Here is a 23,691-nt window from a genome sequence, read left to right on the forward strand (position 1 = left end):
ATCAGGTGCACCTTATCCTTCTGTAGAGTGCTCTTTCAATTCACAACTCAACCCATGGGGTGTAAAAGTATTAAAGGCAATTATGTGACTTGTCGTCGTGGGTGACATCACTGGCCAGCCTCGGGATTAATTCCGTGCTCAGGAATTATTGTACAAATCACTTTGTATGTAGGACGTGATAAGCAATATGTAAGTTGCAACCTTGTCTGCAGCATTCTCAATGGCCTCTTACCTTTACAGTGAGAGACACGTTACCAAACCATTTAAAAAGGGCCGTGTAACTTGAGTTTTTAATTTATAAAAATATAAGTATACAATATGTAATATGAAATTTATATAAAATAAAAAATAACATTTATAAAAATAATTTATAAAAAATAAATAAAAAGGCTTCATGGAAGCAATCCGTTAGCATACCCATTGCACATGAAGCACAATTATATATGCTTGGACATCATCTAATTAATCTTCTGAACCATATGTGTGGCTGCATACGAAATTTTTTATGCGCATCCTCTACCTTCCTATTCCTACATGTGCACACGAATAACAGTGCATATATGTGAAGTGGCAAAAAGCAACGCTAGACTCTACCATAATTGTGCCCCTTTAACTTTTCCACATTTATGTCTGGTGAACAGGGAATATCTCACTAGAAAAGAAGACATTTGTGCATTGTTTGGCAAGCAAATAAATATATTTATTTACATTTTCTATAAATCAACAATGTTGTGACCTGTTAATTAATGTCAACAAGTAAAGTACTTACAAATTATTCCTATGTGCTCAAATGCGGATATGACAATTCTGTTTTTGTACCTCAGCACAGTACAGTTTCAAAATTAACAAACTGCACAGCATCAGCAATCTTAAAGTATCTGAAGAGGGGAATCACATAAAGCTCCAATAATAGACTGTGCAAACAAAGCTAAAAGAAAAACAAAGTACTTCAAGAAAAATCTGAATAATCGGTTGCCGTTGTGATATGTACTACTATGCACAGTTCATGAATGGAACATGTTACCTCATTGCATTGCCTCCATGTGAGCTCTAGAACAGGCAGCTTTTTAGGTCGCTCTTTTCGTGTTTTTCTATTGTCTTTTTTTCTTTTCTGTTTTTGCATTAGCAAGCATGGCCATAGTGAATCACAAGCAACCAAGGGCAGGATGAGACATCTACAATGCGACTGCTAGCTCTAAACTGATATATTTATTAGCAGACTCTGGAATATACACATATGCTGCTAAGAAAATGACAATTTAACCAATAGAATAACAGACAAGAAAAAGGGTTATATATCTTTCCCTCTCCTCATTCTATTTCACAGGCAGCCCTAGTATCATTCTGAGTGTGTCCGTGCGTTCCCTTTGAGATAACGCATCTCTGACAGAAGCAAATCCAACAGCGGACTGCTTACGGATGCAACTATCTTGGATTTCTCTAACCACTTGTTATTTAACCTCTGCCTTGAGCTGTGTGTTCTGGAAATTTAGGCAGCATCCAGAGTCCCTGCTGTGTTGCCATGTTTCTCGAGGGCCTGTGTTTCACTATGGCTCTCAGATACAAACTACCCCATTTCAACACAGTAGAAAACACAGATTTGTAAATAGCATCTGTTGATTGCACTGTACATACCCCCCACATAAAGGATCATAGTGGATACTACATCTTGTGCGATAATGTCAGGAACACAAAAAATATAGATTTTAAACCACTCTTACGTCGTAGTAGTAGTATTTGTGTGAAGCTGCGCAATTCCTGTCCTGCAAATAATTTCAACCATATGTTTCATCTGCCAGCGTGATGATCCCCTGAAAAGCAATTCACACTTGGCGGGAACTACCGGTTCTGAAACCTATCCCTGACATGTGTAGCCATCAGGGAGGAAACCCAAGGGCTGCGGTGGAAAAGACAAACACACACGGGCTATGTTCTCTCTGTGTATCAGCTGCTCTGGCTAGGTTTCTATTCACGCTTAATGGCCGTAGCAGTATGGCATGAAGACCACTGCTAAGTTGTGTTGAGAAACACCACTTTATGTTTCCCATGTCTAAATGAAACGTACCTGACCTGATCCAAATTAACCGTTCTGAGTCTGGAACGCACAAAGAGAAAAACGCAACACACGCCACAACATTAACAGATAGCAAATGAGCTGTAGCGAGCTCCACCTTGGGACAAAGTCAACAAGTAATTCACCAAAAGTCAATGAGCGCCTGAAATGTATCATCGCCAGTGGCGTAGCCCCACCTCAAAGGTAGGGGGGGCTCAATACGAAAACTCCCCCCCCCCGCTGATCCTGTGTCGACAACACACACATACTTGTGCACACTTCAAACTGAGGATTAAAAAAGGGAACGAAATAGTTGATTTAGACGTTCACAGTATGATTACATGTATAGGCTGTCATGACCAATGAAGTGGAGATTGGAAGTATTTTGAAAAGCTCATACTTTGAAAACCATTCAAGAATGCTTCTTAGATAGACGCCATGAACTGCAAGAACTTTCGCGTCACACTGCCCCCCCCCCCCCCATATATTATGTTCTCGGATTTGGACGATTTGTGTGGGTCGGTCCGTGGCAGGTAGGGGGGGCTCAAGCCCCCCCTAGCCCCGCCGTGGCTACACCACTGAACATCTCTGACTGGTAGCAGGATGGCCCACGTTCAATTCCTGGTGCTAGCACTGACTGGCTTTTTCATGAATTATTTGTTTGAAGTTTCGATGTGCTTGAGAACCATTCGTCAACCATTGTATCCTCATGAGGTGATGAGGGTTTGTCATCCCAAAGAGACTCCCTTTCTGGCATGTGTCCTTATGGATGCTCATCACTGCAGAAAAAAAGAAAGAAAGAAAGGGAAAGCATTTAATGACAAGAAATGGATAGTCGCATTTACTGCATAATGATTGTGCACAACAGAAAGAATACTTTTGCACAGAAGGCTGTACTTCTTGATGTCTAACACCAAGTTACAAAATTCCAGAATATATGACATGTTGTAAGGTAGAGAATAAGTAGAGTTATTGAGTTGTCGAGTTCAGTTGAGGGGGCAGTTGTACCCCCTTTTTATTTTATTATATATGATTATATAATTATCTTTATGTCTGTACCACCCCTCGCTCTCTACATTACAACATGTTTTTTATATTCTGGGATTTTGTAACTTCATGTTAGACATTAAAAAGAGCAGCCTTGTGCACGAAAGTCTCGTCTCATTAAAATTTAGATGCTCTCAACAGTCTTCTTTCTGTTGTGAATCTCTATCGCAGCATACCTGCACATTGCTGTTCTACGTACTGTGACTTTGCAGTAAGAGTATGGACTTTGGGTAAAAAGGCTACACAGCACTGCTCAGGTATTTTTGCCTATCGAACAGTATGTATGTATGCAGTATGCACACAGTATTTGTGCACCGGACCCACTAAAAATGTAGTGAATGTGGCATTGCCCACGGTAATGCACCAAGTTGAACACAATTATTGTAGAATCCAGGTATTTTAGCTTACATGTCAAGCCAGTACCACACCAGTATCCAGTGTGAAGTTGTGACAAATAAATAGTTTCCATTTTTCTTAGCTCTCAGAAAACAGATAGTGAATAATTAAGAGTAGACAATGTTAACATGAATTCTGGGCTGTTCTTCAGTTAAATATTCATAGATAGTAAAGGCACCTTCCTCAATGGACGTTGATGACACTGAAAATTCTAAAACGTTATCAGAGGCGACATCAGCTTCGGTGTGTCAAAGGATTGTATGTCCAACAGTAATCCAGCTAACAGTAACAAAAATGTGCAAAACACAAATTAACTGAACTAATGTAATGTACCTTCTATATCAGACAGTGAAGCTTGTAACACCCCATCCACAGGAACCAGTGTCCAGACACAAAAGTGCTTGGACTGGGAGAGAGCAGCTAATCGGAATGGCGACCTTTGTTTTCCACCCTGAAAGCACAGGCTGTAACTTTGAGGGCAGATTTAAAAGTGATGTCAAGATGTCTGCATGCGAGTGCACATGAAAAGTTGAACATAGATGAATACTCAAATTATAACATCACATTGTCATACCTGTTGGTGGAGGTGGACTGCAACTAACGTGTCAGCAATTTCTTCATGACCAGATGCAAGCCAGATCATGCTTCATTTCCGCCTGCAGCGTGCACCTGTGATAATTCAGAAGTTAGATTATCAATAGTACTATTGTGTTGTTAATCGTGGTTATATCAGAGTAAGCGCAGTAGGACAGCTGCACAATCGATTCATTAAGCTTGCTATTTTTTATATCTGAACCTCGACTTACCATTTTTTGCTCTCGTTTTTTGCCTTGATCCTCCGTGGCACGTTCAAAATGTTATGCGTCGGGCACCTCGGATTTTCATCAGACGATTTCGTGCAGAGATTCCAAATTGCCTCTGGAGTCGCGCGTAACCTATGATAACATTCGTGGACGAAATCCTTGCAGTGGAAATTAGCAGGCACCACTGTCCGCCAAGAGCTTCGCACTGCTTGGTCTTTTGGCAGCTTATAATAGGTAACACTTTAATGCACCGATGTATTGTTCTAACAGCGTAGCACTCTCGCATCTTCGACAACTTCGCCGTGGCATATTTACGAATCATATCGCTCCAGCCCATAAAAGGCAAGGTCAGAACAAGGAAGTGCACTTTCCAAAGGACGTTGTGCCAAAAAAAAAAAAAAAAAACATTCACATGCTTTGTTTCCGGCTTAGCAACAACATAACAGCTGTTCGCTTATGTACGATGCACAGAGGAGGAAACTAGAGGAAACGAAAGAAGCCAAGCAGCCAAGCCAAGAGTCCATGCCAAGCCCAAGACAGATAAACCGAGAGCAGTGACGTCGGTGCGCCCGTGCGCAGGGTTTGCCGACGGTCTGACGGCCGGGCGTGGGAACTAAAAAAACTGTTTTCTAAAAAAACTACGAACAGTTGGAGCAAGATATTTCGCACACATATTCAGTGTTCGGTAATGAACACACAGCGCGACTATCGCTCAGTTCTGCGGCACTTCAAAATCGGCATATCTGACCTTTAACATGGCGGCACTTCCGGTTAGATCGCTAAGCAGTCGACTAACTGGGGTATTGGAACGCAGCCTAACGTTCGCAGCCGCCGTACGCAGCCATTAACGTTCGAGCTAATCGAGCGCAATTCTTATTAAAGGGTTAAGTTTGCGATGCGTAATGACATAAAAGGTGGGGTAGGCTGTGGTGAAACTAGACGGCACATGAAGTGAAATAGACGACAGAAGCTCAGGACAATCTCTCCGCTAATAGAGAAGTGTGTGCAGGGCCTACCACGGTGACCTCCAGCACGGCATCAATTTTGGATTTAATGTTTGTAAGCCAGAATATATATGCTTTTTATTGTGAAACAATTAGTGGCTTGTCTCACCATTCCATTGTTACGATAACTTGTGACTTGGTGCCGAACATTACACGCAATGACCGGTTTATTGATTCATGACTTTAATTATGCTAATAGAGTTTGTGTTTTAGATTATTGGGCATACGGATTCGAGAGTTTGTTTCGAGAAATCTTCGAAGTGTGACAGTAATAAGCTGTGGGCGCTTTCTTACAATATTGTGAGTCACTGTGTCTATGAGGCCGTTCCTGTTAAAAAGAAACAGTTCGGTAGGAAAAGTCCTTGGATTAACCGTCATATTATTCATTTGAAGCGTAGACTGAACAGGTTGACAAAGCAATCGTGTTCTAACACAGCCCAAATTAGGGCACGTCCGAGAGAATTAAGAGAAAGAATTCGCGATAGGAGATTTGATGTTTATAGTTATAGTGACGTTAAGTAGGTTTATAGCTGAGTCTCCACATAAATTCTGGCGTAGTAACGTAGTGATAAAGCCGCTGCCGCAGCCGCTAAGCTGACTCACATTACGAATGCCTTTCTTAAGCGATATGCTGAGTGGGTATGTTTGTACCTTCAAGTCATATATACAAAGATATATGAATCTGGATTAGTTCCACAGGCTTGGAGAGTAGCTAAGGTTGCCGTGCAACGACGTGCTTCTCGTCGTTCCGTCCAGTACCCTGCAAAGAAATGTCACCCTCTCCTGGAAGAAAGCACTCTTCCGGAAGTTCACTTTTATCCCCGCCTTACTCAAAGCAGTGAGTACATATGCGGCAGCGGAGTACGTAAACGGCTATGTGGTCTGCGTAGACCGCGCAAAATTTCCCCTTGTCGCCTATACCAAAAAAGGGTGATTTGTCATTGCGTTGAAAATTATCGACCTATTGCCTTAACATCAACATGCTGTAAACTCTTCGAACGTGTCCTTAGTAGTCACGTATCTGTATTCATAAGTAACCATCATATAATCCGTGATTCTCACTATGAATGTAGAAGGGGTCGCTCTACTACTTATCAGTTGATTGAATTTGTTCACCATCTATCGCAATCCATTGACAGGCGGAAACAGGTCGATGTTATGGTCTTGGATATGGAAATAGTGTTTGAGAAAGTATCGCACACTAAGCTGTTGTACAAATTGCATTTCATATTCAAAAATGATAAGCTTGTATGGTGTTTATCGTTATACCTTAGGAACCACTTCCTGATGGTTGAAATTAACAAGACACCATCCAGTCAATTACGAGTACGCTCTAGTGTTCCAAGGCAACGAAAGGCAATTCGTTTTGCTTTATATAAATTCGCTCGTCATGATTCATCCACGCAGCTGCTCGAACCAGTAGACGTTTCCATGTGAACGAATAGAGTAGCAGTTCAACGTTTAGAGACACTCTGGTTAATCATTAACGGTCAGTCATGCATTGATCCATCATTTTACACTATAATAATTAATAGGGGACGCTCATGAAACAAAAACACTAAATACATTGAGCCTTATTATTTTCGTTCTAATTATTTAAGGAACTCGTTTTTTCCTCTCACGATCGCCACCTGGAATTGTTTGCCAGAGCAGGCTGTTGATTGCAACTCATTAGCATCATTTATTGACGCTAATCAAAGTGTTTTGGGCTTTGTGTATTAAGGGCTCGTACAGGGCTAGAAGCCGGTTCGGCCTGGAATATAAAAGGTCTGAAGTCGGGCTGTTGGTAGACGCTGGAGGTTGAGACGTCTAGGTGGTGTAACCTTAGCTAGGCTAGAGGAAGGCTAGATGAACTCGTCTAGACACTAAGGGGCCATTCAGACACATCTATTAGACCTATCAGTCGTCCAAATTTAGACGTCGATTAGACATTTATTATCCCACCTTTGGCTACATGAGATGGTTCAAACGTTAACGACGAAACAAAGCATAACAAAATTCCTTAGCAAAACGGTATATAGAATGCCTGATCCGTATGAGCAAGGACACCATAACTACATTTATTTACCTTTATTTTGTTATATCCACGCGTTGCACCCTTCCCCTGGCAACAATGTTTGTGATATTGTTGTGGACGAAACGCGAAGCGCATGTGATGGTTCTCGTTTGCCTTCACTTGCATGTGTTTCTTATGAGGCAGCAGCCTTCCTGTTTCTCCACCTTTCTGTACGCTCATTGCTGTCCAGTACTCGCTTGCCGGCGTTTGACTTACAAACATATGCTACACGCTATATGCTATCCTATTTTTCCCGTTCTTTCTCAGAGCGGTAAGCCTACCAGAGGAGGCAAAAGTCTCGACGTGAAGTAAAGGTTACGGTTTTCTACTGACATGCCGTGTAGTGCTATCGTAGTTACCTAACTGCACAACTGCTACGGTACAGGAGCAGTGGAAATCCACAGCCGTTCTCCTGGGAAACGTGCCTCAATAGTGTTTATTTCCTCATCATCATCAACGTTCTACCTCTACGTTCTCCCCCGTATTGTTGACCGTCCCCCATGTATGGTACGGGATGACGTTGCCTATGGCGACCATTTCGCGCGTTCGTCGAGACCACCTGTAGCCAGTGTTGTACGCATTACCGAAATATGGTATCGCGATACCGATACTCGTTACTTGAGTAAAAAGTATCGAAATACCGATAACGATACTTCTTTTTTTAAAGTAACGAATACCGCTACCGTTACTAAAAAAAAGTAACGCGATACTTTGCCCGATACTTTTGTTTGAAACACGAAGATGATGCAACACAGAAATACTGTATCGCTTACGTAAACAGTTTTGCAGTAAAAAGACAGCAGACTTTTATCAATAGCTCGTTCTGGAACTCGTCTTCTGCCATCCTTTCAGGCCGTGGTCTCTCCGGCAGTTGGCAGAGACCAGTATGACAATTACGTTAGTGTCAGGCGCACACACCCTGGGGTCCGATTACCAAGGAATCCTATCCGAAGTTAACAATACCACAGTATATGTGAGAGTGACTCAGTGCGACACGGCAGCTAAGCAGTGGAATCCAGAGCGTACTGTCAATGACTTGACCTCTGTTCGTTGATCTCAACTCTTTTGTTGTGGTTATTTTGTCCAGTTTCTAAGAAAAGCAGTGAACATGTGTTTGGTATAGTAATTCTATAATTCCGGTTACGGAGCACTTGGACATGTCCACAGGCTTCTTGTCGAGGGCTAGGCGAACCGTTGACAATGAACAAGAGTGAGAAATGTCGTCGGTGAAGAAAGGGTGGGGCACTAAAAAGTATCGGTATCGGTAACGATACGGAGATCGCGTTACCATAAATTTGTAACGTAAATACTCTTCCGATACCAATTTTAAAAAGTATCGCGATACGCACTCCGATACCGAAAAAGTATCGATTACAGTAACGGCGTTACTTGTAACGGCGATATGTACAACACTGCCTGTAGCCAATAACCTTCAATACACCGTTCTGACGCACAGTCGCGGGAACGACGTATGACCCTTCATATTGGGCCCGCGTACAAGGTAGGCTTAGTCGAACTTGGACGCGGTTGCCAACTGGAATGTGCGGTATGAAATTGTTGTATCGTTTATCCAAGTTCCGCTTCATAGTTAGGCGATGTTTTTCACACTGTTGTGTAGTCTTGAGATACTCTTCCAATCGGATCCATTGTGTGATACTGAGCGGAGGATCTGCAAAGAGAAATGGAACCATTTTGAACGCAGCGTAGTCAGGGCTGCAACCGAACGTGGTTGTGCGTGACCTGTTGTGGTGATGGACCGCTCCTTCAAAAGCACATTTGCATCATCCTCTGTGCTCTGAATAAACTGATATGTAGTGCTAAATGCCTCTGATGGCTCGTTCTGCTCCTCTCTGCTGTGCCTGTGCCCACACCTTGAGCTTCCGGCTTCGGAACGCTGGACCTTCGTCCGAGATTATAACCTTTGTGTTTCTGAACATATCCCGTTCGAGGAGGCTCATTACGCGCTCGGCATCTTCCCGTCCAGGGCGGGCTGCGATCATCCGCGTGCACTGCTCGATAGCAAGGAGGAATGCCTGTGTCCTGGACACTCCTTCCCCCTTTTCTTTATTTCTGCAGCGTCGACGTGAATCACTTCAAATAGTATTGCGGAGTGTTCGGTAGGACCATGAAATCGGTAGACTTTCTCTACTTGACCTTGTGTATTTAGCATTCATGGCAACTAGACACGTATTTTTGTACCATTGTTCTCATGTTCTTCCAAGTGAAGCGCTTGGCAAGATTATTGTACGCCCGCCAAAAGCCGTCGTGCCCACCGGAACCCTGGCTCTCATGATACAGTTGGAGGACCTTCGGTATCAGCATGACTGGGACGTGAACATTGCCATCCACGGGCTGCGACTGCTCGGATCCCTACCATTGCTTGTGAGTGTTTACTTCCTCGTTAGGTTCGGTGTGTTTTCCTGCCGTGTCTATGGCCAAGGGAGACAAGGCACCCGCATCTGTGAGCTCTGAGGCACTCCGATGAGATACTTCAAAATCGAAGTGTTGCAGCTCGCATATCCACATTGCAACCCTTCAGGGGAGGTGAGAGAGCGCCTTGTTGTCCGTAAGCTGTTGAAACTTGCGCCCTTTAAATATGAGCAGAAATAGTCTAGAGCCCGAACGACCGCTAACGCTTCTTTCTCAGTTGTGGTATATTTGACTTCGGCGTTACAGAAAGTGTACGAGTGGTAACCAACCACAGAGAATTGCTAAAGCGCTTCTGGTATAATAAGATGCCAGTCCCATAACGGGAGCTGCCTTGAACTCGAACGGTGATCCAGAAGATGTGGGTTCGAATCCTACAGCTGGCCAACCTTTTCAGTGATTTCCATCTTTCATCGGTAATGCGAAGTCCGGCAGAGTGAGTACAGGGTCGAATTATATCTTTTCGACAAGGTGTTGGTACACGGCTTCACACTCTGGAGACCAGGTGAAAGGGACATCCTTTCGAGTCAGCCCTAGGAGGCACTTGGGTATAGTAGTGTAGTTTCTGATGAACGCCCAAACGTGTCCTGCCAGGCCGAAAAAGACCCTCAATTAATGGATGTCGCGAGGTTTCTGGAGCTCTTTGATTCGAGATACTGACTCCTGCTTCGCTCTTCTCGTCGTTCCTGTAGTGTTGTTTATTTTATATCCTCGGAGAAGAGGATGATGTGTTTGGGTTTTGGAGAAGACGACGACGTCGGGGACGGCGCGTGTAAAAGAACACTTTTTGTTTATCTGGAATAAACGGTATGGAGCAAGGCGATCTTGGGGCCTTTGTTCAGTCGTACCTTTGACACAACCGGGACGGAGACACTACAAAAACTGGCGACGAGGGTTCTAACCCGAAGATCTCAAGATTTTCCTGCGCAAGATAACCCACAGCAAACGGCAACCACGTAGGACTCGCCACAAGAACAGCACCGAGCACATGGAGACGCTTCTACCTCCATTCCCGCCCTTTGACCCACACAGCGACGCAACATCGCTTGCACAGCGTTGGATAAAATGGCAAGCACGCTTCGACAATTTTCTTCTGGCAGCAAACGTTACAGACGCATCTCGCAAACGTGCTACGTTACTTCATTATGCCGGTGAAGAAGTATACGATATTTTTAATACGCTCTCCAATACCGGATCAGACTATGACACTGCTGTTGCTTGTCTGAAGCAACACTTTGCCCCAAAGAAGAATGTTGTGTACGAACGCCACGTATTCCGCCTTGCACGGCAAAACCCAGGAGAAACACTGGACCAGTTCCACGTCAGACTCAGAAAGCTCAGTACAACGTGTGAATTCACAGACGTGGACAAGGAGCTTCTCTCTCAGATTATAGAGGGCACCACATCACAGAGACTACGTCGCACAGCACTACGAGAAACTGACGTCACACTGGATAAAGTTTTAGCGACTGGTCGTAGCCTTGAGAATGCTGAAGTCCAAGCCACCAGCATAGAGAATCCAGCACAGTCTCACTCAGTGCAGAAGATAGAAACCAAGAAAGGAACGCACAGCACTCGTCCGAAGAATAAAGCACGAGACAAAAGAAGGGCTGAAAGGTGTAGAGGATGCGGAGGAAGCTGGCCCCACCCGAACGGCAAAACGACATGTCCGGCATGGGGGGCGACATGCCTCAAGTGTCACAAGAGAAACCATTTTGCGAGGTGGTGCCGAAGCACAGCAGAGGGCACAGCAACGATACAGTCTCTCACTACGTCGTCCAAACCTCAGTCCTCGCTCCGACAAGCAAGTTCGGAAGAGTCTGTGTTCCACGTACAGAGTGTCATAAACAACCTCCCAGTAATCACAGTAATCGTGAACAAAACGCCCGTGGACTTTTTCTTGGACACTGGGTCAGGAGTAAACGTCGTAGGAGAGCAGACTTGGAGCGAGCATTTCCAAGAAACGCTGGAAGAAACAAGAACACGATTGGTTCCGTATGGACTGGAGCAAGAAATTCCTGTCATGGGAACATTCACAGCGACATTCAAGACTCAAGGAAAATCTGTACGAGCACCAATATTCGTAGTAAAAGGGCCACAAGCATCATTGCTGAGTTACCAAACAGCCTCGGAGCTCAACCTCATCAGCATCGTACAGTCGGTGGGCCAGGAAACATCAGTAGATGCCAGAAGAGAGTTTCCGAAGTTGTTAGAAGGACTTGGAAAACTAAAGAATTTTCAAGTTAAGTTGGCAATATCAAGCAACGTCAAGCCGGTCGCACAACAACATCGCCGAATTCCTTTCAGAATGAGGAAAGCATTGGAGGCCGAGCTGACTCGCTTCGAAGACATGGACATCATTGAGCGCGTCACAGGGCCTACCCCTTGGGTCTCACCGGTTGTTGTGGTTCCCAAACCACACACAGAAGGAGCGATAAGAATGTGTATTGATATGCGAGAAGCTAACCGGGCTATCGCTCGAGAGAGGCACGTGATGCCCACGGTTGAAGACATTATCAATACACTGAATGGCGCAGCATATTTCTCCAAGTTGGACCTGAATGAAGGATATTATCAGCTAGAACTAGAGGAGTCGTCACGGAGAATAACTACTTTCTCTACCCACTGCGGTCTAAGAAGGTACAAAAGGCTGTTGTTTGGAGTCAATGCGGCAGCTGAGATATTCCAGGACGCCATCAGCCAAGTTCTACCCGATGAAGACGGAATCATCAACATCAGTGATGATATTCTGGTATCCGGTCGATCTATAGAAGAACACGATCGAAGATTGCGTTTGGTCCTAAAGAACCTTGAAGAAGCAGGGCTTACACTAAACTTGAAAAAATGTGTGTTGGGCTCCCGGAGTGTGAAATTCTTCGGCCATGTCTTTTCTGCCCAGGGAGTCACCATTGACCCAGGAAAAGTGAGAGCAGTGGCAGAAATGACTTCTCCAAGAAATGCAGCCGAAGTAAAGAGCTTGCTTGGGATGGTGAACTACTGCAGTCGCTTCATTCCCCGGTTAGCAGAAATTGTGGAGCCCCTGAGGAGACTCACACACACGGATGTTGAGTTCTCATGGAATCAAGAGCAAGAAGATGCCCTCGAAAGGCTCCGAAAAGAGATGTCTCACGCTCCGACACTGGCGTACTTCGACGACAGAAAGAATACGTACGTCATCACAGACGCTGGACCAGAGGGAGTTGCTGGAATTCTAGTCCAGGAAACCAGGGACAAAAAGGATCACAGCATCTTGGCATACCACAGCAGACCGCTGACGCCAACGGAAAAGAGGTATCCGCAAATCGACAAAGAAATGCTGGCCATAGTGTCGATGGTCGAACGTTTTCGTGTCTATTTGGCGGGGGGAAGATTCACCGTCAAAACCGACCATCTACCTCTGGTGTCAATACTCAAGAATGCAAGCGCCAAGCTATCAGCAAGGCTAGAACGGCTTAGCCTCAGGCTGCAACATTACGTCTTTGACGTGGAACATATCCCAGGTAAAACGAACCCGGCGGATTATTTGTCCAGACATCCACCTTCAACGAAAGAAGGAAGTCCCACGAAAGAAGCCGTTGCCGCCGAAGAGTATGTGTCGTTCTTAGTAAGGTGTGCTACGCCGAAGGCTATGACGCTGCAAGACGTTCAAAAGGCTTACAAAGATGATGAACAAATGGACTTACTGATTGCAGCCCTCCGAAGACCTGACAAGAAGTTTTGCAGACATCTATGGAAGCACGTAAAGTTAAAGCCTTTCAACCACATAAAAGAAGAACTAACAGTAACAGAGAGCAACTTGGTCTTGAGAGGACCACGCTTGGTAATTCCCGAAAAGGCGCAGATGGAGGTTGTGCAGTTAGCCCATCGGGGACACCAGGGTATGGTGAAGACCAAGCAGCTAATTAGAGAGAAGGTGTGGTTTCCTGGGATCGATAAGATGGTGGAAGCTGTGGTCAGAAACTGTGAGGCATGTCAACGGACAGTAGAGGAGAAGAAGAACCTGCCGTTAGTAATGACAGAGCTTCCCGACGGACCATGGCTATCACTCGCAGCAGACTTTGCTGGTCCACTACCTGGCAACAAGTACCTGCTTGTCGTCGTAGATGAATACTCACGGTTCCCCGTGGTTGCGACGTTATCATCTCTGAACGGAGGAACGGTGACCACCAAGTTGAACGACATGTTCACCGTACATGGCATCCCTGAAGTTGTAAAGACAGACAATGGTCCCCCGTTTTTCGGGAAAGAATTCGCCGACTTTATGAAGCACAATGGTATTCGTCACCATAGAGTAACACCTCTGTGGCCGCAAGCGAATGGGGAGGTAGAGCGATTCATAAAGAATCTGAAGAAGACCATAAAGGCAGCCTGTGTAGGGGGACATAACTGGAAGGACGAGATAGATGAGTATCTGTTGAACTACAGAGCCACCCCGCACTCTACCACAGGTGTCACTCCGGCAGAACTACTCTTCGGAAGAAAGATCAGAACCAAGCTTCCCCAAATGCAGCAGAAGCTTAGCTTCGAAGATATACAGGAGAGGGACAGTCGGAAGAAAAGACAAATGAAGGCATACTCTGACCACAGACGTCATGCCGCACACCATGGTCTACACAAGGGAGACAGTGTATTGTTGAAGAGGACAGCACCCTTGTCCCATGAGACACCATACGAGCCTCAGCCATACAAGGTCATCCGAATTCAAGGGACCGCAGTTACGGCTGTACGAGACCACCGAAAGATAGTCAGGAATGCATCTTTCTTCAAGCGCATTCCCTGTAGGGACCAGGACGCTGCAGATGACTGGGATAGTACTATGATCGAAGATACTTCGAAGGATCAAACACTGGAGTCATCTCAATCCGGGGCTATGACTGGAAACCTCGAATCAGCATCAACTGGACAAGGTTCCAAGGACCCAACCGCAGTTGAGGCCAGGGCACCGCTGGAAGAACCAAGGCGCTATCCAATACGCCTTAACCGAGGGCAGCCTCCACAGAAGTTCGGAGACACCTTACTCTACTGAATGAGGGACGCTGCCTAATGAACTAGGGGAGGGATGTAGTGTTGTTTATTTTATATCCTCGGAGAAGAGGATGATGTGTTTGGGTTTTGGAGAAGACGACGACGTCGGGGTCGGCGCGTGTAAAAGAACACTTTTTGTTTATCTGGAATAAACGGTATGGAGCAAGGCGATCTTGGGGCCTTTGTTTAGTCGTACCTTTGACACAACCGGGACGGAGACACTACAGTTCCGTCGAGTACCGTGCCCAGAAATGGCACCCTCTCCTGGAAGGGAACACACTTCGGTAAGTTCACTTTCATCTCCGCCTTACTCAGGGCAGTGAGTACATGCGCGAGGTCGGTCGCGCGGTCAGACTCTGATCTTGAATAAATGACTATGTCGTCTGTGTAGACCGCACAAAATTTCCCCTTGTAAGGCCGCAGGATATCATCCATCATTTTCTAGAACCAGGCTCCAGAGTTTTTCCAGCTGAACTGGAGCGGATTATATTCGTAGACATCAAAGGGTGTGACGAATGCTGTGTACTCTTTGTATTCCTCTTGAAGAGGAATCTGCCAATATCATTTGGTTAAGTCAATACACGAAAACACCTTGGACCCACCTGTATCGGTGATGATGTCGTCAATGCGAGGCCTCAGGTAGGGAAATAGGTCTGTCTGTTGGTTTATCCAGCGATAGTCTGTACGGAGGCGGAATGTCCCATCCTCATTAGGTGCAATTGTTATGGATGACGTGAAGGATGGAGTCGACGTCGCAGAACATGGGCCTCTAGAATCGATTGTAGTTCTTCATGAAGCCATGCATTTTTTCTCTAGACATAGAGTGCAGTTTCTTGCGAACAATGATCGTGTTGGTCGATTTGAAAGGCACCACGTACCTAGGCGTGGGAGGTAGGCAATTCACCAGACATTCTAATTTCGGGTACAGGATCTTGACGCCCGCATTCTTCAGTAGTAGCAAGAGCTGCCTAATGTGACACACGAAGCATGTGTAGTTATCGACGGAAACTGCATCATTCGAGAAGATGCTTAATTGCATGGCCTTCATGTGAGGCCGCGATAGTAGAAAATCATGGTCCACTTCGCCATAACCAATGCTTTTGCGGATAGCTTCTGGTATTCTACGTTCACTACTGTCCAGCCTGTCAGCTCTCGGCGAGAACCGTCGACGCCTTGGATGTATATCGATCGTCCATGGAAATGTCCGGCGTTGACTAATTTCATCTTCACAATAGTAACAGTGGTCCCACTGTCCACCAGCGTCCTCGTCGGTTACCTGTTTGTATTCAGAGTGACGTACAATAGGTTTTGGTTTACATGGTAGACGGTCTCATGTGTTGTCGTGGGGCCAGACTGGAGATAACGATGCACTGTAGTTGAGCCATAGCCACCGTCGGCCAGCTGGTTTACGGCTTGACTAAGAGCTCCGTCTTGTCCTTGACTTCACATTCCGCTGAGCCCCTCTCGACGAAACGCACAAAAAATAACTGATGCCAATTTCAAGCACCAACTCTTCGAAGCAGATTCTATGTAAATTGTCGGACGAAATAAAGCACATGCCAATTTTGATTTTGACATGGTTTGTGGTTCTGTATTAGCATGGTAACGTAAGATTAACTCGTTACTGTCACGTAACGGGAACACGTTCCTTTTGCTGATTTGGTAACTGGTAACATATCTAGTTCTTTTTTTTTTTTTTTTTGTGGTAACAAGTAAAAGTATTCAGTTCCTTTTTTTTGGTAACATGTACAAGTACGTATATAAGCACTCCACCAGCTTGTTATGAATGTTTTTGCACAAAAAATGATTCTATAGAGGTGCTTCTGTTCATTTTTCCTTCTTTTTTCAAGTGTATTATGATATATAGTGTGAGCGCTTTTCACAACTGCTTGTTTTCTCGAGTGGGTGTTCAATATTTGTGGCCACAAGATCACCACGAAGTAGTTCTTTTCGATCCACTAGATTATGTAGGCCCAGTTTCACCAAAGCTGGTTAACTTTGAACCGAGTTCAAGGATCGCTAAAACTTAGAGCTAACATGCAATTCCTATTTAGCAACGCTAGTTAGTAACATGATGAATGCTTCAGTGACAATAACTACCCTTGGTGAAGAAGCAGTTAACCCTGCTTCTTCACCAATGATGAACTCAAGGATGAACTCAACTTGGGGGACCGCTAATCTCGGTTCAAGTGTTAATCGGGGTTGGTGATACCGAACCAAAGGGCGTGTTTGTTGAATCAACATGGTGAGAACGCCAACTGACAACTGACTGGGTAAGACAACTGAACAGTGTTCAACGTGTTTTATACAAACTGTCCCATCTAGCTGCGAACATATTTTTTAAGAATATATATGACACTTGAACCGGACCGAAAAAAAAAAACGGTTCCGATCCCTGACCAAGAGCAGTCCCCAGTTCGTATTTGCGAAATTCCCCGCTTGGAGGTATATTGGTTACGTAATGTGTAGCGTGTTAAAATAAGAGCTTCATAATAACCACTCGCTTTGCTGTTAATAACGAGCAAAGCAAATGTGTGCACACCGCAGTTGCCTAGTTGTCTCATTTTAAGCCGAATTATGTAGCTTACATTGCCTTCGTTGTAGCGTACAAAGACAACTGCAAAATGCTGTTTATGCGCTCTGTTCAGTTTCCAACACTCTATTAAGCGAATAAGATGAAAATATCCGAGCCAGTTGCAAAGCTCCTTTTTGCACTGGAACACGCCATCATTCTGCGATCGTAGTGTATGGAAATACATCTCTGGACTTCAAATAACAAAGACTGAATGCAACACAGTCAAGTGAAAGAGGGTTAAAACTATCGGTTTTAAGCATTATAAACTATCAAGAGTCAGACAACAACCAACTTACCACTAAAGTGCTGTGACACGATTGCCGTGCTACTGATACCAAATCAACCCTCACTACACAAACAAAGAATAAAACATCTACGTGTGTCAAAACCATCACCACCATTCTATGCTCTTCATGCATACTGCAGTTACAAATGTTTTATTAACTGACATGTAACAAACATTCAACACTTCAAGCTCACCATATCATCCATACATTCACATGCTTTGAGATTTCGAAGTCGAAGTTAGGCCGCCGACGCCGCGAACGTATCGCAGTCACTAGGATGTAACGAGCATGGTAGCGAGGCATTTTTCCTGCCGCCATCGCGGCCCGCAGCGGAGTGTTCTACTTCGCATTTCATTTCCCTCTCCCCGCTCACTCTGGCCATGTTCCCCAGCGGAGCAGTGACGTATCTGCGCAGTGCGCTGTTAGCCCCCTCAAGTGGTGACGCGCTCAACGCGCCCTCTAATAGTGTGCCCGACGCAATGGCTGATCCTTCTATTCATTGCAGTCAATCCTTCTACAGGGTGTGTGCAGAAAAACGTGACCCGCATTTAGGCACATAGCTTGTTGCCTACCTAACTAACGAACTTCCAGTGGCGCACGATGGCGCATTTATGCGTGCGAAATCTGCAGAAAAATTGTGGAAGCCATGCTCAGCTTATAAAATAAACGGAACAACGAAAACGTCGGCTCCCCTGCATCAGAATAGGGCAACATGGTGGACAACAAGGTGTCTGTGAAAGGGCAACATGGTGAACGTAGGAGAGTTGTGTTCAAGTACCGCTAGGGGAGCTACCGGTACATAAATCGAAACGATGTCCTACATCGCCCACATGGGTGCTCATCGGCAGTACCCCTAGCGGTGCCTACACATGACTCTCCTGAGACCGAAATGCACTACCATGCCCTGTCATCACCGCCCTATTCTAATGCATGGAAGCGCATGTTTTCGCGCTCTGTTTATTTTGTTACACTAAGTATGGCTTCCAGAATTTTTTTGTAGCTTTCGCACGCATAAATACGCCGTCGTGCGCCACCGGAAGTTCCTCGACTAAGTAGACAACGAGCTACATGTAAAAATGCGGGTCACGTTTTTCTGCACACACCCTGTATTGGGGTCCCCATTGGAAATGGCACCCACTTGACACCCACACCCAGAAAGTCTGACGTGGCGGGTAGGGCGATGCATAATTTGGAAGGGTAAACGTTTCAGAGTAAACATTTTCGAAGTGAGTGTCCAAGCTCCCGGCACATAATCTTTGGTGCCAGTATGATTTTAAATTTGTCATTCTTGAACAGGAGATGGATGCAAATTTGGACTGCAGGTACCATCAGGCGCGGCTGCTGGAACGGGTCTGTATTGACCTGTCCGACCAGGTAAAGCATTTCCCACCCTTCGTCGCTTCGGAGTGTTGTTGTGAACAGCGAAACGAGACTTCGTAATAGTTTCCTAAATTTTTGTCCAGCCGCGTGCACAGTCTCCTGAGCTAGAGGCGCGGAGTGAAACACAACGTCCAAAATAGTCCTGTAGGCATACAACTCATTGTAGCGCACGAGCGTGTTGTTCGCATAAACAGTGACCGTCTTAAACATGCCACTCAACAGACGGTTTATTGGAAAAACGACATATTGCTCCTCCATTTCTCCTCAGTTATTGCAAATGACGCGCGCGGTCAATGACATGAATCTACCGTAGAGATCCAAGTGTGTTCTTTGCAAATTTTGAATAGAAAATTCGATCATTGGGTTATTTACCCTGTTGGCCAGGAAAAGAGTTGGTATGATGTATCTTCCACTCTGTATTGAACAGAAGGTGGTTTGAATATCATGACATCACTCGTCAAGCAGAGCGGTGACCGTTGCGACTGTTTTTGTCTTTCGTTAACGTCATAGCCGGAGCACAGTGGTTATGTGACCCTCACTGCAAACCAGAGGTATCTGCAGGTGCATCACGTGTTAGTGCCTTTTGATGTCTTTTGTGATATTTCGTTCATTTTCTTTCCAGAGCCCTGTATAGGATCCACGTCTCTTCCTGTTGCTATGGTTGTCTTTTTGCTGTGCTCGATATGCCTTAACCGTCAACCAAATTCTGCGCCAAGGTGCGCTTCAACATTGATTTGGCGATGAGTTTTATTTGTTGCGAGATGGGAACAATAAACTTAGATATGTTGCTGAACACACCACCTCCTCGTTTGGAAATGGGTCCCGTATACACGTAAACTATTTTTGGGTAATTGCGGTACATGTTTAAAGTAAAATCTTCGGATAAGGTGAAGTCGTATACTGGTCTATTATACGCAAAAGAAATGCTAAATTCAGAAACGGCTTTTTATTAAATCGCTCTCAAAATCCAAGCGTGCCAAAAGATATCCCAGTTCCGACCGTACCCTGCAAAGGAACCTCGATTATCGCGTCTTGCTCTTCGTATCCGATATTTACAAAAAATCGTTGCTTAAGTCAGGCGCTGGCTCTCCTGGAGTGAGGATGTATGTTCGGTTGCTGCACCTCATCAGTGAAGATCTGGCTCTGGACGGAAGCGGTCGCTACGTCGCCACGGGGGAAAGGTGTGATTTTTTCAGTCAGATACTTTTCCCCTATGTTTCCCGATTTCTACTGTGCTCTTGTTAAACCTTTTGTTTGTGCTGTCGCATGTTTGGCACCTGTTTGGCAGTGACCGCCACGCCGTTGAGTTTTGTAGCATTGTGCGTCCTAAGCCTCTTCGGCATGTTGTTGCACATTTGGTGGTGTTCACCCTGCACTTAGCATGTTGTGGTTGTCTTCTGTTAACCATTGTGCAGTGATGATACAACTGGGACTAATAGATTTCCTTAAGCCTTTTTCCCCTGATGTGTGTGTGTGTGTGTATTCTCCGTGCTGTAGCATGTCTATACTTGTTTAGCACAGGCTTCCTAGTTGCAGTTTTCATCTTGTGTTAGCCCTCGAGTTTTGTAGCGATGTGCAGTCACGCAGGGCTGAGCGCTACGTCTTAAGCCTTTTTTCCCATGATTCTTCATGTTTAGCATTTGCAATAGCAGTTAGGCCTTTTTCCCGATGCTTTCTATGTGCTCGTGCATGCTTAGACCTGTTTACGAGTGTCTTTTTTGTTGCAATTTTTACCCACCGCTAGTATTTTGTTGTTCTCTGTCTTTCTTGCATAGAGCCATGATGGTGGCGCCATTTGGTATGATGCATTGCAACTAGGTGGCCACCTGTCGTCGAACTCTGCAACTACTGAACTACAGGACATCAACAAGCAACATCGCGGTAGCTGGTCCCTCGGCCGTTCTGGAGTGGTTGCTTCGACACAACTTCGTTGATTTTCAAATAAATTGTCTCTCTCCACTCTATTTCTATCGACTTTTTTTCTTTTTTATGACCATTAGTTTCCCCCGACACAGAGAGTGGCCTGGACACGAGTTAGACGCTCCTCAATTAGGGATGTGCCTCCCTTGAGGTGTGTCTTGTCCCCTGTGTCTTGTGAGCACCCGGTGGTCAGTGCTTGCTACTTACACAAGGATTTTTTTAATAGGGCCGTCATCTTTTTGAGACTAACATATGTCACATGCCTTTGCCTTTTCAACTGTACAACTCCTATACCCTTGTTCGAGAGTGCATAATCTATAAAATATTACCTAACTAACCGGAGGTTACTTCCGTACAAGCATATTCTTCTTTCTGGGCAAGACTTATTTTTTCAGAGTTACAATACAAAAATTCTGTGGCTCTGAAGAGAGCCTGATAATTTTCTAGGTGTCTGTTCTGTGCGCACTGTTACGTGTCCTCCAGCTTAACTATGATTATTCGACGGAATGATACTTGATCTGAGAAAAGTGTAGTAAGCCGATACTTACGTACAGGTAATCGTGCGCAGCTGGACATGGTACTACCTTGTTTATCCCTGTAAAATACAAGACCAGTTAAGTTGAATATTGAATGCCGCATGTTTCAGCAAGGGATCATCGCGTCCCAAATGTCAAATTCCTATATGGAAGTGGAGACCCCTTGGGGATATCTGACATTATAAGCGGTCTTGCTAATGTTGATTTGATGCCATGTTGATCTGTCATTGGTCACACCAGCTTTGGATTTCCTGTTGAGCAGAGGAGGTAACACAGCTGTATATTACCATGCCGTCAGCGAAAAGTCTCACCTTTACATTATCTGCAAAAATTTGCTAACATCATTAATAAGGAATAGCGACCTGCAACAGCCACAATTCTGCAACAATCAAAAGGAGCCACTGCCAGATCATTATAAGACCTACTGACTCGCACGCAGTGTCTTCTGTTGCTGATGACGGTCTCTGTATAGGCTTCGAAACGTCAAAAACCTTTGTTACTCTTCTGCGGCTTCTGTCCTGAGGCAACTCCCTTCCTACATTCTACCGGTTCGCTGGATTTCTACCCATCTTTGTTACTCTTTGTTGTGTAAGCCTGTGTTATCCTTCTATTAAACATGACTCCTGACTTCTGATCTCTTTTTACTAATGCAGACATGCAACGGAGTCCAAAGCACAAATTGACGCTTCAAAGCAAATGTACATGGGCACTTTCATTGTAACCCCGGTAGTGTCACTTACGCCATCCAATGTAACACCTCCAATGCACAATATATCGGACAGATGAAAACCTAATTCAGAATCTTATTTAACAACCATAGATATGATGTAGCTAGGAAACCCACACTGCCTGTTTCACGCCATTTCCAGCAACCATTGAAGATTTATAGATTTTCATTCTTGAATCTGCATTCCAATCGGATAGGTTAAGGGAACAACGGAAGTCCTTGTCTACTTTCCAATTCAAATCTCTCCTGAACGAAGACTTGAGCACCCTTCCAACTGTTCGTAGTTGTTTCGCAAAATAAAAAGCCTCAATCAGGGTCCTCACATCCACAGTTCAGTTGGTGAAATGTTTTTGCAGGCCATAACATTTCAAAGATTAGCCCTTCTAGAAGGCTGTGCACGTCATCGGCCATCGTCCCCCGGAGTGCACGACCAAACAGCAGAGTATTGTTATATTTCCCCAAATGGATCATGAATTGTTTAGTGCGAGTACTCAGAGACGCATCTTTCCTTCACCCCCCGTGTGAGAGAGTGAAAGAGCACAGTGCCGTCTCATGCGCCGAAGATCAGCTTTAACTTGTAGAAACAAAACATAAACGCATGTATCCGATGACACCACCCGAACTGCCAATACCTTGGTTTGCATTCTCTGTTTTCTTTTAATATATTTTTCCAGGACGCAAGAGGCGACAGTGTGCTCTTTCAACCTCTCATGTTGGAAGCGAAGGAAAGAAGGGTCTCCGAAGTTGCGCAATTAACAAAATCAAGAAAAAAAAGTGTTCCTTCACGAATTTTTTGCGGACGATCTATAGAACGGATTTTCCTTTTGAAAACGGCTGCGATATCAGGTGACGGAAAGGAACAGATGTTCTCATCGGGACAACTTCGTAGTTTAATAGTTAATAGTGCTTCAATGCTCCTTTAATAGTTAATTAACGATTTTTGGGTAATTAATCGTTTGACGGTTGAGCAACAGATGGCGAAGAACATCCGGCGGCTGTGAGATGATAGAAGTGAAAGCCCTTATAGTTTATTCATGAAAAATCGGGATAAAAAAGACACCCTGTATATTGCCTCCTTCAACAGTGGTTCACAAACAGATGCAATTTTTATGGATTTTAGGGATATTTGATTGAAGCTCTTTCGATTGTGTTAATAATTTGCGTTTGACAAATAGGATCATTTCCCAAAAAATTGCACCAGTCTATCTCAATAATTCAAGGTGGATGACATCTTTTCTGCAGGGCAAAACGTAGCAAGTTAAGTGGGGGAATCCAGCGTCTGCGAAATATTTTGTTATGCCTGGGGTCCCTCAAGGGTCCATTCTCGGTCGCCTATTATTTCTCATATGTGTAAATTACCTACCGAACTGTATATTCAGTCAGGAATAATGCTGTACAACGATGAACTTGTTCTTTAGTGGTCCATGTCTAGCGCCTCTGATAATCTTATTGTAC

General features: G+C 44.7%; 1 protein-coding gene and 1 long non-coding RNA gene across 2 annotated transcripts; both read left to right on the plus strand.

Annotated features, from left to right (window-relative positions):
- Nucleotides 1-10,774: 10,774 nt before the first annotated feature.
- Nucleotides 10,775-14,812, plus strand: LOC135374074 (uncharacterized protein K02A2.6-like). Its single transcript, XM_064607075.1, has one exon. It carries the CDS (start codon nucleotides 10,775-10,777, stop codon nucleotides 14,810-14,812), a length of 4,038 nt encoding a protein of 1,345 aa, XP_064463145.1.
- A 139-nt stretch (nucleotides 14,813-14,951) lies between these two features.
- Nucleotides 14,952-21,017, plus strand: LOC135374087 (uncharacterized). Its single transcript, XR_010416749.1, has 4 exons — nucleotides 14,952-15,095; nucleotides 18,970-19,047; nucleotides 19,676-20,234; nucleotides 20,829-21,017. It is a non-coding gene; the product is annotated as an uncharacterized LOC135374087 (long non-coding RNA).
- Nucleotides 21,018-23,691: the final 2,674 nt, after the last annotated feature.

The sequence above is a fragment of the Ornithodoros turicata genome, unplaced genomic scaffold (genome assembly GCF_037126465.1).
Source record: "Ornithodoros turicata isolate Travis unplaced genomic scaffold, ASM3712646v1 Chromosome42, whole genome shotgun sequence".
Lineage (NCBI taxonomy): Eukaryota > Metazoa > Arthropoda > Arachnida > Ixodida > Argasidae > Ornithodoros > Ornithodoros turicata.